The sequence below is a fragment of the Porcisia hertigi genome, chromosome 27 (genome assembly GCF_017918235.1).
Source record: "Porcisia hertigi strain C119 chromosome 27, whole genome shotgun sequence".
In the NCBI taxonomy this organism is placed as follows: domain Eukaryota; phylum Euglenozoa; class Kinetoplastea; order Trypanosomatida; family Trypanosomatidae; genus Porcisia; species Porcisia hertigi.
Window position 1 is genome coordinate 228,535 of NC_090586.1, and position 14,827 is coordinate 243,361.

Here is a 14,827-nt window from a genome sequence, read left to right on the forward strand (position 1 = left end):
TGGGGGGTGCTGTTGTGGAAATCCCTGGATTGCTGTGTGTGTGTGTGTGTGCGTATTGGATGGGATAGTCGCTCTAACGGCCAGCGGATGGAGGGGGGTGTGTGTGTCCACCACTCTCTCAGAAGCAACATAGGCAATCAAATAACAGGCGTACACGTACGTGCGTGTGTGTGTGCGAGGGGGAGATCCATGCACTTTCCATCGGTCGAATTCGTCCCGGTTCGCTCTGTCACATCCACGTGTCGCGTATTGCGCGTGTGCCTTATTGTTTAGACGTGTCATGAGCTGCGACTGCACCCTCACTTTCCCTCTCGACTCACGCGTGCTTCGTCAAAGACAGGTGTGGGTCTTTCTCTCTCTTTGTTTGCTTCTGCGTGTGTCATCTACAGCTGACGTGGTTCCTCACCGCGCCTTCACCCCGCGATATGACAGGGCGATGTCGAAGCCCTGATACGTTACACTTTGTTCGCAGTCGCTGTGCGCTCCATTTCCCTCACGTTTGCCTGCAGCCTACACGGCCCACCACATGGACTCATGTCTTGTTCTCCCCTTGGACCTCTCTTCAACCCTTTCCACCATTTGTTTTTTGCTTTTAACACTGTTGGGTCTCTTCCGTGTTCTCCGGGGCAGTCGAGTCTTACCAAAGAGTGTTTCCTCGTGTGCGCATGTGTGCCCAATTCGCTCGCTCCGCGCCCATCACTCAAGTGTCCCCCCTCCCCACCCCAATCATCACCGCCCCCGCCTCCGCCACTGCCGGGCATCAGCATATTAACCCCCCCCCCTTTGTCGTCCTCTCTGTATCTCGGCTTCTGTTCTTCAGGGACAAGCGCTGTGTTTTGGTGCAGTCTTGTTTGCATTGCCAAGATGAGCGACAAGTATCTTCGAAATGAGCAACAGCAGCTACTGAACTCTATCGGAACGGAGGTGTGCTGGGGGTGGTCGCCAGCTATCGACTTTGTGTCGTTACTCGCCAAGCGGCCGCGTCACCCAGCAGGAGGAGGCGAATCGCAGCAGAGCACTGATGGAGTCGCAAGCCAGCAACCGGTGATGCCGACCTCGGCCTCGCCTGTATCTGACGTTGCGACGGCACCACACTCGAAAGACAAAGAGGAGGCTGAGCTCGACGACCTTATCGCGCAGATCCGGAACCGTACAGCACCGACCACGGAGGCGACAGAGACCACGGCAGTGGACTCATCAACGTCGGATCCTCAACAGGGTCCACTGTCCACCTCCCCCACATCGTCTCTGCCAACCACGGGCGCAGGGGACAAAGACGTATTCATTATGCTGGCCGGTGCCTCTGACATTCGCCACCTGCTTCGCACCTTGTCCTCCCTACGTGCCGCCGGCTTTGCTGGCGACCAGCCAGGACCGCAGCCGACCTACCACTTTTACATCTACGAGCCAAACCTGCGCCTGCACTGCCGGCATCTCTTTTTCCTCCAATGGCTGCTCGACAGCATGTTTGCGCTAGAGGAGCTGGAGGAGCGTGTACTCATGTTCTTGGACGTGTACGGCAACGCCCTGATGCGCGACATAACTGCCGCACAAGTGCGCAACGTAGTGCAGCGCCTACGCAAGGCTCTCGAGACCGATTCCTCTGCACTGCTTCGCATCGCCTCGTTTGAAGAGATGAAGTCCAAGGAGCGCGATTTCGTGGAGAGTCAACTAGGGCACTGGAACTGTGACGCTTCCACGGCCGACATTGAGGAGCAATGGTCCCAGCGTGTGCGACAAGAGATGGCGGAACGCTACGACAACCGCGACAACATCATCGATTGGGACTTTGTGTTTCACCTGACGGAGTACACAAACTTGCTCAAGTTCCCCGAGTACCGCACGTGGCGCAACACCGGTGTCGCGTTTGACGTGAGCCACATCAACCCACGTCGAGGCTTCAACTACGACTACAAAGTCCCCAACAAAACCCTCTGCCTCTTTTCCCGCACTGGCCGCGGCGTCTACTCGGGGGATATCAAGAATGGGCCCTTCTTCTCGTTCGGCGCGCTCACGCTAAACAAACACATCTGCCACCGCACCGCCGATGGAACGTGCAAGTATGGCAACGGTGTTGTTTCAATGCACAACGTACGCGCTTGGATGTACACACTCATGACCGGACTGACGTGGCCGTGGGCCAACCACGCCTTTGCCTGGGACGATGCGAGCAACTACAACTACCTTCCTCCTGGAACACCGAGTGGTGTCGCCTACGCCGCCTCCCTGCCGAAGGTACGTGTGCATTTTGTCGGTCTTGATTGGGACCGCTTTGTGCTCCACTGCAGGGAGGGCAAAGCGCCACGCATGGATGCCGCCTTCTTCGGCACCTCCTGCACACAATACATGACACCTACTGTGCTCCGCGACGTTATGTCCGGTGCAGGGCACGCAGTTGTGGTTGCGGAGACGGCCAAGTTTATCGTGGATGCCGAGGATGCCGCGAAGAAGGCTTACCTTGCGAAGCTTGACGATCTGGCCCGCCTGGGTGGGTGGGCGAGAGACGAGGCTTTGACCAGGGCTCTGCACGAAGGTCAGCCCGATGAGCGCCCGGTGGAGGGGACGATGTCCGATGCACAGAAAATCTCGCGGGAGCGGTATGCACAACCCTCGCTGCTCGCCTACATTGCGAAGACCGTTGTGTAGCGTTTTTGTGAAAACGAAAGGCACCGAGGACGTCGAATACGCCTCCGTGTGTGTGTGTGTGTGTGTGTGCGTGTTGGGAGGGGGGGGGGGAGGGGGCTTGACGGACCCGCCGATGGCGGGCACGCTTTTCTTCTAGCGCTGCCGCCGCAATCTTGGAATGCAGCTCTCTCTCTCCCCCCCCCCCCCCGGCGCTTATCACCGAGCATGCACCCGTGCTCAGTGCCGTGAGTCAAACCATCACCTGCTCCCCCATTGGGGGGCTCACATAGATGTCTGTGTTTGGTGTAAATTTACCTCTACAGTTCACCTCCTCAGGTTGTCACTTTGTTGCCACTTCCCATGAGCGCATTTATTTGCGGCTTGTATGTAGGGGGAAGGGAGGGAGGGGGGGGGGCGAAGGACAACCTACGCACGCGGCGCTCTTTCCACCATGAAAAAGTTGGCGCGCAGGGGGAGGAGGAAGAGGTGTGTGTGTGTGTGTGGACTTTGGATGCGTGGAAAGGAGCGGCTACGATATTCACTTCTCGTTTTGCTCCTTTGAATCCGCTGATTCACTGGTCATGAGAAGGAACGAAGAGAATGCAGCCCTAGAACCTTACACCACCCAACTGTCCACCTACTCATGCGCATCTTCGTCAAGCCAGAGATGCACATCGCTTCCTGTCACCTTTGAGCGTAGCTGCTTGCATGTGCCCAACAATTCCTCCTTGCCCCCCCTTCCCTCCTCTTCATTACTGTGAAGAGAGCAGCACATGACATTGACATAATCTCCGTTGGATGTAATGGACCCAAGAATCTTTTTTCCTGTTGCGCAGACGGTGAGCTCCAGGTTATTTTGCACGCAGGCCATCATCACTTCCATGCTATGATAAACACTTCATCTGTGCTGATTAGGAAAAAGAAACATTCAGATGAGCTTCTTTGCCCTCGGCGTTTTTCTTCCTCCCACACGTGTGCGTCTCCGCTCGCGATCCTATCACGATGGCTATTGCCTCGGCGCCCTCTGCTACCCTATCCCCACGCTTTTCGTATCCCCCGCCTTGGTCGTCTTCACCGCATACACACACACACACACACATACACACACAGGGACCCTTAGTGGCAAAATACGTGCAGGGCTCTTTTTTTTTGTACAGCGATTTTTCCGTGGAGTGGACTCATCCTCCTCTTCCTCAGGGGTCGGTCGTCTGTATTTCTGGTCACACCTCCACTAGCGCGTTTTGTCTTTGATGCTCCCTTTTTTTTTGAAGTGCGCCCCTGGTCAATCTCATTTGTGTCGCTCTTGTCGTAGCTCCAGTATTTTTCCGTACCCCACTTCCCGTTTCCATTTCGTTGGACATTCTGATTTGTTGACGGTTTCTACACGCGCCCACACTTTTCTGTTGCTCGACTGTGTATCATAGAAGTCCCTTCGCTTCTCTCGTTCTTACACTCCCGGTTTGGAGGCTCTTTTTTTTTGTTTTGTGGGGTGAGGTGAGGAGGTTTGAGAGGGACAGCGCACAGGTGGTGTTTTTCCTCCACCTCCGCTCCGTATCTTGTTGTGCTTTTGTTTGATCACCATCATTATCATCTCCTCCCACCCCCTTGCTGCCTCCCCTCTCTCTTTCACTTCGATGCGCACGCTTCGTTCCTTTACTTATTCTGTTTTTTTTTCCTGCCGATCATTGTACCGTTGTTTTTGATTGTTCTCGCCTTTTCCGGGACGACCGGTGGTACAGTAAAGTCTAGTCGCCCTCGAGAGTATCACCAACCCCTCATTCTGTCCAAACGCACACGCATACATTTTGTATATACTTGGAGGCCGCCAATCCACGAGCTCATAGACGCACTTCCCGAATCTCTCTTTTTTTTTTCATTCTGCCTAAATAGACACACGTACATATATATGTATATATATACGCACATAAAAGGCGCACCAGGGGCTGAGTGAACGATCAAATAGACGCATCTGTCTGCTTCTTTTTTCCTTTTCCTTAGCCGTAGGTGGTGTCACAAGCTCGACTTCGAAAGCTTTTTTCTGTTTTTTTTTTGCTGCGCCTTTGTAGGAGCATCGCCCCCTCCCCCCTCTCTATATATATTTATCTACATACACATACACATACACACATATATATATACATATATATATATATTTATATATATATATACACACGCATACAGATATTCGGAAATCCATAAAAACCTTGGTAGAGGACCTTATGTCGCACCGTGACCAACATGTGCCGAGGCCACTAGTGTCGCGCTTGAGCGACTCGGTGGAGCTTGGCGACTTTCCCATTTCAGGGAAGGTGAGAACGGGGGGGTGGCTGGATGCCGTCCGGGGCTCACGGTCCCCTTCTTTGCCGTCCCCAGCCGTTTTCCCTAGCGCTGTGAACACTCTTGGGGAGACGCCCCAGCGCCGGAGAAGCTCTACTCGGAAGGGAAGCGTGCAGAGAAGTCCCTGCAGCGAGCAAACACCCGACGCACTTCGTAACCCGACTGAGATGACAGTGATAGGGAGTCCCAGTCTGGTAGACGCTGACGACTCAGACGCGCACGTACAGAGGCTCCTTGCACGCGTAAGGAATTTGCCGGGGTCAGATGACTATGCCGCGTCGCCATACCCGTCACGCGGTCCTACCCCGAGACCAGTTCCATCCTCAGTTCAAGCCCAGCAGAATAGGTTCCGCCCTAACGCCGCTTTCGCGACGCAATCACCGCCGACCTCTTCCTCTGTCACGTTTCCTCCGCAGGCGATTCTCACAACGCCAACCGTCGCTGGGAAACTACGAACTGCCACACCGCCGCAACACTACCCGTTTGAAGACGGTCACAATACAGTAGCAGATGTGACCGCCTCCACCGGCGACGGACTGCACTGGCACGACCGGGAGTCACCGACAAAGTACTCATCTGCATTAATGCAAGCTCTCTCGCGCACAGAAGGTGCGGCGGCGCTGAAGAGTCCATGGACCCCGGTAACGCAGCACGGTGGTTCCTCCGCGTATTCCTCAGACACTGATGCCGCTAAGTGGAGCTCGGGCGACATCCCTCCCGACATGTACGTGGAGGCGATGCGGGCGAAAGTCGCGAAGCAGCAGTGGATCGCGCTCGAGAAGGCTCGGCAAGAGGTGCTTGAGGAGGCTCGTCGCCGACGCGACTGCCCATTCGTCCCCCAAGTATCGCCCTACGCCGCGCGCATGCAGAGACCAGCCTCTCTCCGCCCAGAGAACCGTTTTAAAGCTGAGGTGATCCGCCGAAAACACTGGGTCGCGAAGAGGCAGGAGGAGGAGGTCGAGCGCGAGCTGCAGCCATGCACTTTCCGCCCATTGACCCTGCGCATCGCCCAGCTAGACCCAGCCGCTATTAAGCCGCCACCGGCGGTGACCACTGTGTTTCACGACCTGTACGCTGAGGCTGAGGACCGCCGCGTATTCGAGCGTGACATAAAGCCGCAGCTTCTCCACCAGCTGGAGAAGCACCAGCGCGTCTCTCAGAGACCGATGGCGCCGACAGAATTGGCGGCGGTCGTGGAGCGTTTGTGCGCCCGCGGCGTAGTGCGCAGCGGAAACGGAGTCGGGGCTTCACCAACAAAGGGTAAAGCGGACGGTGTGCCTTACGGCGATGACGCTCAATCGGCAGAATGTGCTGTTTCGAACGGAGAGGTGCGTCGTCCAATGCTGTCCCTGGAAACAAAGCGTATAGTTGCTGCTCAAATCGCCGCAGGCGAGCGTGATGGCGATATCGTGAGGCAACTGTACCGCAACACCGACGAAGGGTTCGCGCAAGTCCAACTGAAGCGCGAGATAGAAGAGGAGCATGAGCGACTAGCACACGCAGAGCGGGCCACAGCGCTCGCCCACGAGCGTAAACGACTACAACAGGAGCACCATCGTGTTGTGCTGGTCGCCAAGTTTCGCGCGCTTGCCCAGCACGTGGCGGGTGCACAGACCCGCACACACCGCGGCACCGCACCGCAGTCGGTGGTGCAGCTCGCCCGAGCTTCACTGGATATTCTGAGCGCGGAAGAAGCAGAGGAGCTGCTGGGTGCCATGGAGTACTGCGGCCGACAAAAACTAACGGAAAGAGAGTTTGTGGTGGTTGTGTTTCGGTACTTGGCCGAGCAGCAGGTGACGCCCGCGCAAAGTGCGCTTCTGCGCACTGCACCACCCCCGCCACTCTCGACACGCAGGGCTGCGAGTGCCACCACACTGAAGCGAGCAGGCAGAGCCAGCGGTATCGCAGACAAAGTAGAGGACCTTTCTCCCGGGTTTCCACACGTGAAGCGAGAGAAGGTGGACCCTGAGGTGATTGAGCAAGTCCGTGCTCGACGAGCGGCGGAGCTGAGGGAATGGAAGCAGGAAAATGAGCGTCGGCGGGCCATTCGTGATGGGATACTCACTGAGGACAGCGAGTGCACCTTCCAGCCAGCGCCGCGCCGGCTGATTCCGTACGAGTGCAGACCTGACGTGACGGTGCCGGTGAGGTCAACGAAGAGCGAGGAGCTGCGGCGCACCTATGTAGGCGCGCGCATGCAGGGCGCTGCACCACCACTCGCAGTGGCTCCCATGACACCTCCTGTCTCTACTCAGACATTCCCTGCGTCTCGTGTGACGGCGCGGGAGCTCTTCTCACGAGGCCCTTCAGATCCGATTCGCCCTCGGACTCACGCTCGTTCACGGAGTGCAGCGGCTCGTTCTGTACCATCCACTCAACCGGAGGGAGGCGCTGCCGCGCTCACTTCCACTACGAGTGTTCCTGTGACAGCAACTTCGCCTGTAGTGAGGCCTTGTCAGCCTCCAGAAGACGCTGGTGCGCTGTCTGTCCTCCCTGCCAGGAAAGCAGCACCGACAGAGCTGGAGCCTCGTTCCGGCTCCCACGCCGCGGCGCTTGGGGGCTCACCAACGCCATCACTGGGTCGGGACGCATCAACCTCCCCCGCTCCTGAAATGACTAAAAAAGTGCAATCAAACCAACTGGCACCCCACCCTCGCAGCGCGTGTCCCTGCCACAGTCCTGCCACTTCGTTTCCGGCATCGTTTTTAATCCATCAAATCACACACTGCACTCCCGAGGAACGCACGCGTCTTGGACGTGAGCTGCTGCTTCGACAAATGCGAGAGCTTCAGCGACGCTCTGGCGCTTGAGACAAATGAACAAGAAGATCGATGGGAGCTTCGAGAGGACACGCCTTACAATGCGCTTGCAGGTATACGAAAACAACAACACACGAATTTTGATGTCTGATGACACCCACGGATGGCAAAGGGTATACACCTTCCCGCCCCCTGCCCCCCCCCCCTTTTTTTTTTGGCATGCTCTGATGCCAGTTGAGAGAAAGGTGGCGGCGTGGGGGGGGGGGGGGAAGTAGGAGGAAGAGGATATACGTGTGGCTGAGGCGTACGGAAAAGATGACCACGATGGAACTAACTATGTGGGCTTGCTATACCGTGTGTTTCCATTTCTGTGCGTGTGTGTGTGTGTCGCGGGCCATGCCATAAACTCGTGTATTGTGGCCCTGAATCAGTTCCCAAACGCAAGCATCTGTGCAATGGGGCGAAGGCTGTTTTTTTTGTTGTTGTGTGAAACAAGGTGGGTCGTCGATTCGAAGAAAGAATGGGCGGCAGTTCAAAGTTTTATGGGTCAGGGATGCTAACAGGCTCGCACCCATCAGTGAGGCTCTCCCGTTGTGGTGATGATGGGTGCATAGGCTCCTTGAAGTTCCCCCCCCCGAGATCCTCTTGTGTTTCCTCTGGCCATGTGGGCTTAGCTGACACAGACACAGATTGCACGGCTTTTTTTCTTGTGTCGTCTTGGGTTATCGTCTCCTTGACTCCCCGCACCACTTCCCCCTACCGCCGCCTCTTTACCTCTCCGCCATTTTCTCAATGGACACACTTTTTTTTCTTTCATTATTTCTCGCGCGCCCGTTCACACACGCAGATGCGTGTGTGTGTGCTTGCGCGTGCGCCGGTGGCACAGGGATTTTCAAATCATCGATCCAAGTGGATACGTGAAGCGTAGGCGACAACTTTGCATTCCCCCTTTCTCCCTACTCCTCCGCTTTAGTAGCCCCCCCCCCCCTCCCTCCACACACACAACGAAGGATCTAGTTCTCAGTGTTCATTGATACAACACTCTCCGTTCTCCGTACCGGGGAGTGTCACCGAAGTGGACGAATAACTGCCAGCTCGACATGACGGATTATCATTTGCCGGCTCTCATGCCACCGAGGGCAAACCAGCCACAAAATGCACCGAAAGACAAGATGAACGACTACGCCCTCTGCCAAAAGTACGCCGCGTACATTGCGCAGTTGCGTGGGGTACTTCAGGAGACAACGGGTGATCTGCCGTCGGGTGTGAGCGCGGCCGATGTCGAGCACCGCATTTTCTTGATTCAGGGCACTTTGAATGAAGTGGAGCGGCAGCACGCCGAGGCCCGCTGGCGCATCGAACTCCGTAACAACCAGCGCCTACTGGACAACTACGAGCGACAGATGAAAGCGGAGGAGGAGGCTGAAAAGCGGCGACAGGATGCCGAGAAGGAGCGCGTTGCGCAGGTGGAGGAGATGCGTACCTTGCAGGTCGCATATTACAAAGATCGCAACGACCGCACCGACGTCAAGGCTAAAAACTGCCGTGCCTACAACGAAGAGCTGCAGGCACTCACTGTAATGAAGGCAGAATCAAGGGAGGCGCGCCGTATACGCAACTTTGCAAACCTTGAGGCTGAGCGGCGGCGGAAACAGAAGGAGCTGCACGACCGTGAGGAGGAAAAGCAGGAGTACGCGCGACAAGTCAGAAAGCGTCAAGCCACCTTGGATGCTGAGAAGCAAGCAAATCACGCACGGCTCGCTGAGATCCACTTACATGAGATGGAGGCGAAGTTGTGCGCACTGCGCGAGTCGAAGCGTTCCAAGTGGTCCCAAAAGAAGGATGCCAGCCGTTCAAAATCTGTGGTTGTGTGGAAGAAGGGTGAGGCTATTTTGGAGACACAACTTAAAGATCACGACTGCCTTGTCGATGAACTGGAGCGGCGTCAGCGTGACCAGGCAATGCGCTACGCGGAAGAGAAAGCAGAGCAACAGGCTTATATCGAACAGCGAAGGATGCTCCGCGCCGCGCGCCAGGAACGGCAGGAGGAGAACCTCCGAAAGTTGATCGATGAGCGCCTGACGCGCGGCACCGAGATTGTGAAGGCGGCGGAAGAGAAAAAAGAACGTGCCGATCATGTAAAGGAGCAGCAGGCTGCGCGGTACTTGGAGGCCCGAAAACTACTCGACGAGGACATCATGCACCACCGCCTGCGCGCGCAAAAAATTCAGGAATGTCGAACAAACGAGTCTCTAGCACAGAACTACAAGCGCTGGAATCAACGTGCCGCCCGCATCATGGCAGACTTGCAAAAAAGTATAGCGGAAGAGAATTCAGATGAGGAGTTGCGTAGGGCTGCGGCCGACGGGCGGAACAGATCGCCGATGTATGAGGATAGTCATACTTCTTTGAATTCACATCAGCCACCCAGCTCCCTTTCCCGTGCATTTTTAACAGATTCGTTACCGTCCCCCGAAGAGTTCGCTGTATAGCACCGAGGATGAAAGGAACTCCATGTGCGTCTCTCCAGGCCAAAGGAGGGGAGAATAGCAAACAAACAAGGGAGTAGGCGACTGGTGGCGCTGGTGAGTGAAGTGACCTTGTGGGGAGAGCCTATTTCGCACACCGCCCGTCTCCCTTACCCTTTTATATTTGTTTTCTCTCTCGCTTTTGTATCTTTTCCCGCATCTCCTGGTCGTGCGCGCCTGTGTGCCGCAGCGCATGCTCAACGCGGGGAAGGGCGGTTTTCGCTCCGTCCTGTTTTTTTTTTTGCCCTCGGTTTACCCACCCACCCAGTTCTATGTATGTAATGTATTAATGGTTCTACTATATTTGGTAGGCCGCTGGATGTCAAGGGTTCATTATATTTTGTCCATCTTTCTCGCCTCTCTTTCCCTGTTTGTGTGTGTGTGTGTGTGCGCGTCTGTGGGTTTGTTGTTGCTCGTTTGTTTGCTTGTTCGTCTCCCCCTCACCCTCGTACAATACGCGACGTGGACGCAATGCCCACTCATCTCGCCGTGGTGTATCAAGGGATCAACTATCAGCTTCAACGGGGACGCCTAGTATTCTGTAGCTTCTCTTCGTCAGGAACAGTTGCAGGATATTGATGCCCGTCGATAGTCCTTAGCTGGAGCTATGCCGTTCAGATTCGCTTAAAAAAAAACTTACACTTGTAGTGGCTCTCCACGAATGCGCACAGTCGAGTTGGCGACTGTGCACATCCTCTTGCTATGCGGCTTCTGCTGTGCTATGGTGGTGTTGGGCGTTGGTCTGCGCCGAGCTGCTATGTACACGATGGTACCGAGGTGGGCTGTGCAGCGTCACTTCATGTTAATGCGCTCGTCTCCAAGTCTTCCTCACAAGTTGATATTCTCCTTGGGGACGCAACTCACCCCTACCAGCCTGTGAAGTGTTTTGTCTCGTTCCCCTCCCCCCAGCGGTGCCAATGACAAGTCAAACCCACGTGGGACTCTGAGCTGCTTCCCGCAGTGACACCTGTCGATAGAGGGGGGTCCTCCAGCGCTGTGCCTGCCTTCGTCTATTCCGGTCATGTGGTTTGCAGGCAGCGCAGCCAGGACCCTTCTCCAACCGGCACACAACCGCGTGTCACTTGTCGCGGCGCCTGCACGCAGGGTGTAGGGTGTAGGAGGGGCGGGGGGGTCACCACCCCCACCACCCCTCGTTGACGGGACCCTTTGGCCGAGGCCTGCTTGAATGAAGGCGCGAAGGCGGCACCCAGTCGATCTCGTTAGGGTCGCGCAGGGCGCATCGGAGGAGGAGAGGAATGGCAAAAAGGCAAAAAAAACACAACAGAGGGCACTGAGTTCGTGGACTGGCTGGGGAGCAGGCGGCTGGGACTCCACTTCCAGGCCCACGCCACTTTTGAAAACGGGCGCATGCGCGTTTATAGTGGGGTAAGTATATATATATGTATTTTTGCAGTCTGGTTGGGGTGTTACGAGGTCCTCTTGAAGGTTTAAGAAAACTACAGTGTTGTGAGATGTTTATTAATTGAATCCTCACCCAGGATCGCTGAGACACTTTTCGTAGCTTCGCAGGGGTGCGTGCTGCTGCTGTTTTTTTTTCATTATGCGTCTTGTCATTCATGTGTATATCTCCCGTGTTGTTAACTCCATTGCTCGCCTCGATTGATGCGCATGATTAGTAGAGCAGTGGTGAAGGTGCTGCGTGTTTAGCCCTCCCCCCCCTCCCCCCTCCCGTCCGTCCCTCCTCCTCCTCTCCCCACCAATCCTACTCTTTTTATGCCTCATATAACCGATAGGTGGGGTGGGAGGGAGAGTAGAAGGAGGGGGCGGATAGTACACGTTTTTGTTTTTCCCCCCTGTGGTTTGGCGGATGTGTGCTCTTTCTTCTTTTCCAATGGCGTGTGCGCATTTGTTGTGTTCCTTTGTTTTTATTGGTGCCTTTTCGCTGTGTTGGACATAGATTATCAGAGGGGAGGGGGGAGGGAGGGGGTACCCCCTTCCTCCCTCTGCCTTTGCCCTTCTTTTTTTTTCTCATGGTGTCTTCCTTCTCTTTTCACCTCGTCTTGAATGTATAATTAGTCACTCCCCACGATTGCTCTGTTTCAAAGAGTCTTATGAAGCGAAGGTACCCCCGCCTGTAATGAACACATACACACACACACACACTTCTGCGTACGTCTCCATGTGCACACGATGGAACCGCTAATTCTGTTTGCTGGCACATGTCTACTACTTTTCTCCTGTTTCACTGATCTGTTTTCTTATGGCAAGATGAACTCCCCCCCTCCAAAAAGAATAACGGAGGGGAGGGTAGCGGTTGTACCCGGGCGTGACAAAACGGATTCTACGACACAATTCACGAGCTGCGTTTTTCGGATAAGTTGTTATGTGCTCTAGCCCGGCAGCTTTTCATGTTGCAACTTCGGATTAACTCGTCTTCTCGCCTCCGATACCAGTCGCCTTGAACTCGACTGGTGGGGGGGCGGTTGCAGCACACTCCTTCCCAAGATGGACGCAGTTGGAAGCGCTTCTAGGGAAACGTGGAATGGTCTTCATATTTGTTGCTCACATTCCCTTCGCTCTCGCCGATGTCCCCCTTCTTTTTTTTTTTGGAAACCGTTCATTCAAACAATAAATCTTGAATCACCTTTCTGGTTTAGCGTAGTGGAAGAGGTGGTTGAATCTGCAGCAGCTCATCTGACACAAACTTATAGTGCATAAGATACCACTCCCCTCCCCCTCCCCACCTACGTACACGCACAGCTGCCGCTCACAAAAGATCAAGTATATATTTGTTCTCCACCACACGACTGCGTTTTTCTTTTGTCTTGACCTTTTCCTCCTACGGAGAAAGCAAGTACACGAGAACAAGTGCCCATCTGCGGCTTGAGCAGCCGCCTTTCTCCCCCCCCCCCCCACCCCCCACCCCCCACCCTCCACCCTCCTTCTTTCCATCTTCTTGGGGAGGGGACCTTTTTTTCTCGATTCTGTGGCAGGGGGACTTCCCGCTATCGTTGGTGCTTTCACTGTTTCACCACGTGTGCACCTTTGCGGAGGTTTGTGCAGAGCGTGTGCATTTCTGTTGATCTTCTTTTGTCAGTCGTCCGCCCCAATTCACCCGTCACCCAACGCCCCACTCTGGTTCCACTAGAGATCATGTCGGTGTATTTGCCGCCGACCTCTGCCAGCCGTGTCAGGTCGTCTGGGCCGTGGCACAGTTCAACCGCCGTCTCCCCAGGACAGTCGCTCACTCATCTGGCAAGCGAGGGAGCGATGACAACCCCGATTCTGCAGATCCTTCATTCAGAAGTCATGATACCGCCGCTGTATCTCCTGTTAGTGACCAGTGTTACGGTGACCATTACCAACGCCGTGTTCAACATCTTAGTCCACAGGGATGGCACAGCCATGGAGACGTTCCGGCAGTGGCGCCGCGTGCTGTGGATGAGCAGGGCAGCACACATTGTAGAGGCCCCGTCCGCTGAACAGACGCATCGAATAACGCAGACGCACCACACCGCTGCCGTAACGGCAATTTCGCGAGAGAAGATATCGCGTGTAGAGCTACACAGCAGCGCTGCCTTCTTCCGGGGGATTTCAGCGCCTACCGACCAGGCTATAGATCCGGTCGGTGCACCGGCACCCTCAGCAACAGATGTGGTCCTTGTCAGTCTAGCAGAGAGTGAGCCATCGACACCTGTTGCTCACGCGGGGGTAGCCACGCCATACAACAACAATGTCGAACTAGCCGCAGAGGAGGAGTTGGCACGTGACGGCTCTCCCCCCTCGGCCGTACCTGCGCCTGTCGTTGTCGAAGCCCTCACGAACACCATGGACGCCGTGCGCTTACAGAGCCAACGTATCATATTCGAATTCCACCCCTACTACATCATTCTGTGTGCCGTGAAGGCCTTCGCCATGCTCATATATATTCAGTACCACTTCGGGAAGATCGAAGGCGGCTGGCACCGATTTTGCATCTGCGGTGCCGCAAACATCTTCTCCGGCCTTCTCACACCGGTATGGGAGCACGCTATGATGGTACTCCTACCGCTAGACCCCGAACGCGCCGCCCAGACAGTGGTGAGGGAGGAGGAGGAGAAGGCGGACTCTGTTTTTATCGTAGAGCTTCTGCTGCGCATCGGCAGCGTTGAGCTCTCCGCCTTGCCGATCGTTTTGATGCAGGGCACCAGCTTCGTGGTCTTCTCTGCAGTCTTGCTTCCGCTGTTTGTTGCCTTTTGCCTGGCAGGACTCATTCGGCACCTGTGGATTTATGTGCCTCTCTGGCTCATTTATTTCCTGGGACGTCATGTCTATTACAAGGGCGCTGGCACCCTCCCTTCCCTCAGAGCGCGCAACGCAGCGGCTGTCGTGGGCATGACGAATGAAATGCTGAAGGCATTTTTGATGAAGGCGCTGACAGTGTTTGTGCTGATGTTCACGTTTCAGTCCACTTTTTTGCTGGGTCTGGCGTGGGCGGAGAGGGCGACGTACAATGAGGGGCTGAAGTACATGGCTTTGTCCGAGAGTCACTTCCAAACTAGCCCCTTTGCCACACCCTTTCACACCTTGTGTCTGCTGAGCCAATTTTTCTTCTGAGTGTCTGCCTGGTCACGTGTG

The 14,827-nt window shown here is 55.4% G+C and overlaps 4 protein-coding genes across 4 annotated transcripts; all 4 read left to right on the forward strand.

Moving 5' to 3' along the window:
• Positions 1-864: 864 nt before the first annotated feature.
• JKF63_03221 (uncharacterized protein) lies at positions 865-2,646 on the forward strand (the record flags this gene model as incomplete). Its single annotated transcript, XM_067899241.1, has 1 exon — positions 865-2,646. One exon carries the CDS (start codon positions 865-867, stop codon positions 2,644-2,646), a length of 1,782 nt encoding a protein of 593 aa, XP_067756031.1.
• A 2,483-nt stretch (positions 2,647-5,129) lies between these two features.
• JKF63_03222 (uncharacterized protein) lies at positions 5,130-7,772 on the forward strand (the record flags this gene model as incomplete). Its single annotated transcript, XM_067899242.1, has 1 exon — positions 5,130-7,772. One exon carries the CDS (start codon positions 5,130-5,132, stop codon positions 7,770-7,772), a length of 2,643 nt encoding a protein of 880 aa, XP_067756032.1.
• A 1,049-nt stretch (positions 7,773-8,821) lies between these two features.
• JKF63_03223 (uncharacterized protein) lies at positions 8,822-10,213 on the forward strand (the record flags this gene model as incomplete). Its single annotated transcript, XM_067899243.1, has 1 exon — positions 8,822-10,213. The coding sequence occupies one exon, from the start codon at positions 8,822-8,824 to the stop codon at positions 10,211-10,213; it is 1,392 nt and encodes a 463-aa protein (XP_067756033.1).
• Positions 10,214-13,480: 3,267 nt separating this feature from the next.
• On the forward strand, positions 13,481-14,806 carry JKF63_03224 (uncharacterized protein; the record flags this gene model as incomplete). The annotated part of the gene is made up of 1 exon (XM_067899244.1): positions 13,481-14,806. One exon carries the CDS (start codon positions 13,481-13,483, stop codon positions 14,804-14,806), a length of 1,326 nt encoding a protein of 441 aa, XP_067756034.1.
• Between the last annotated feature and the right edge of the window lie 21 nt (positions 14,807-14,827).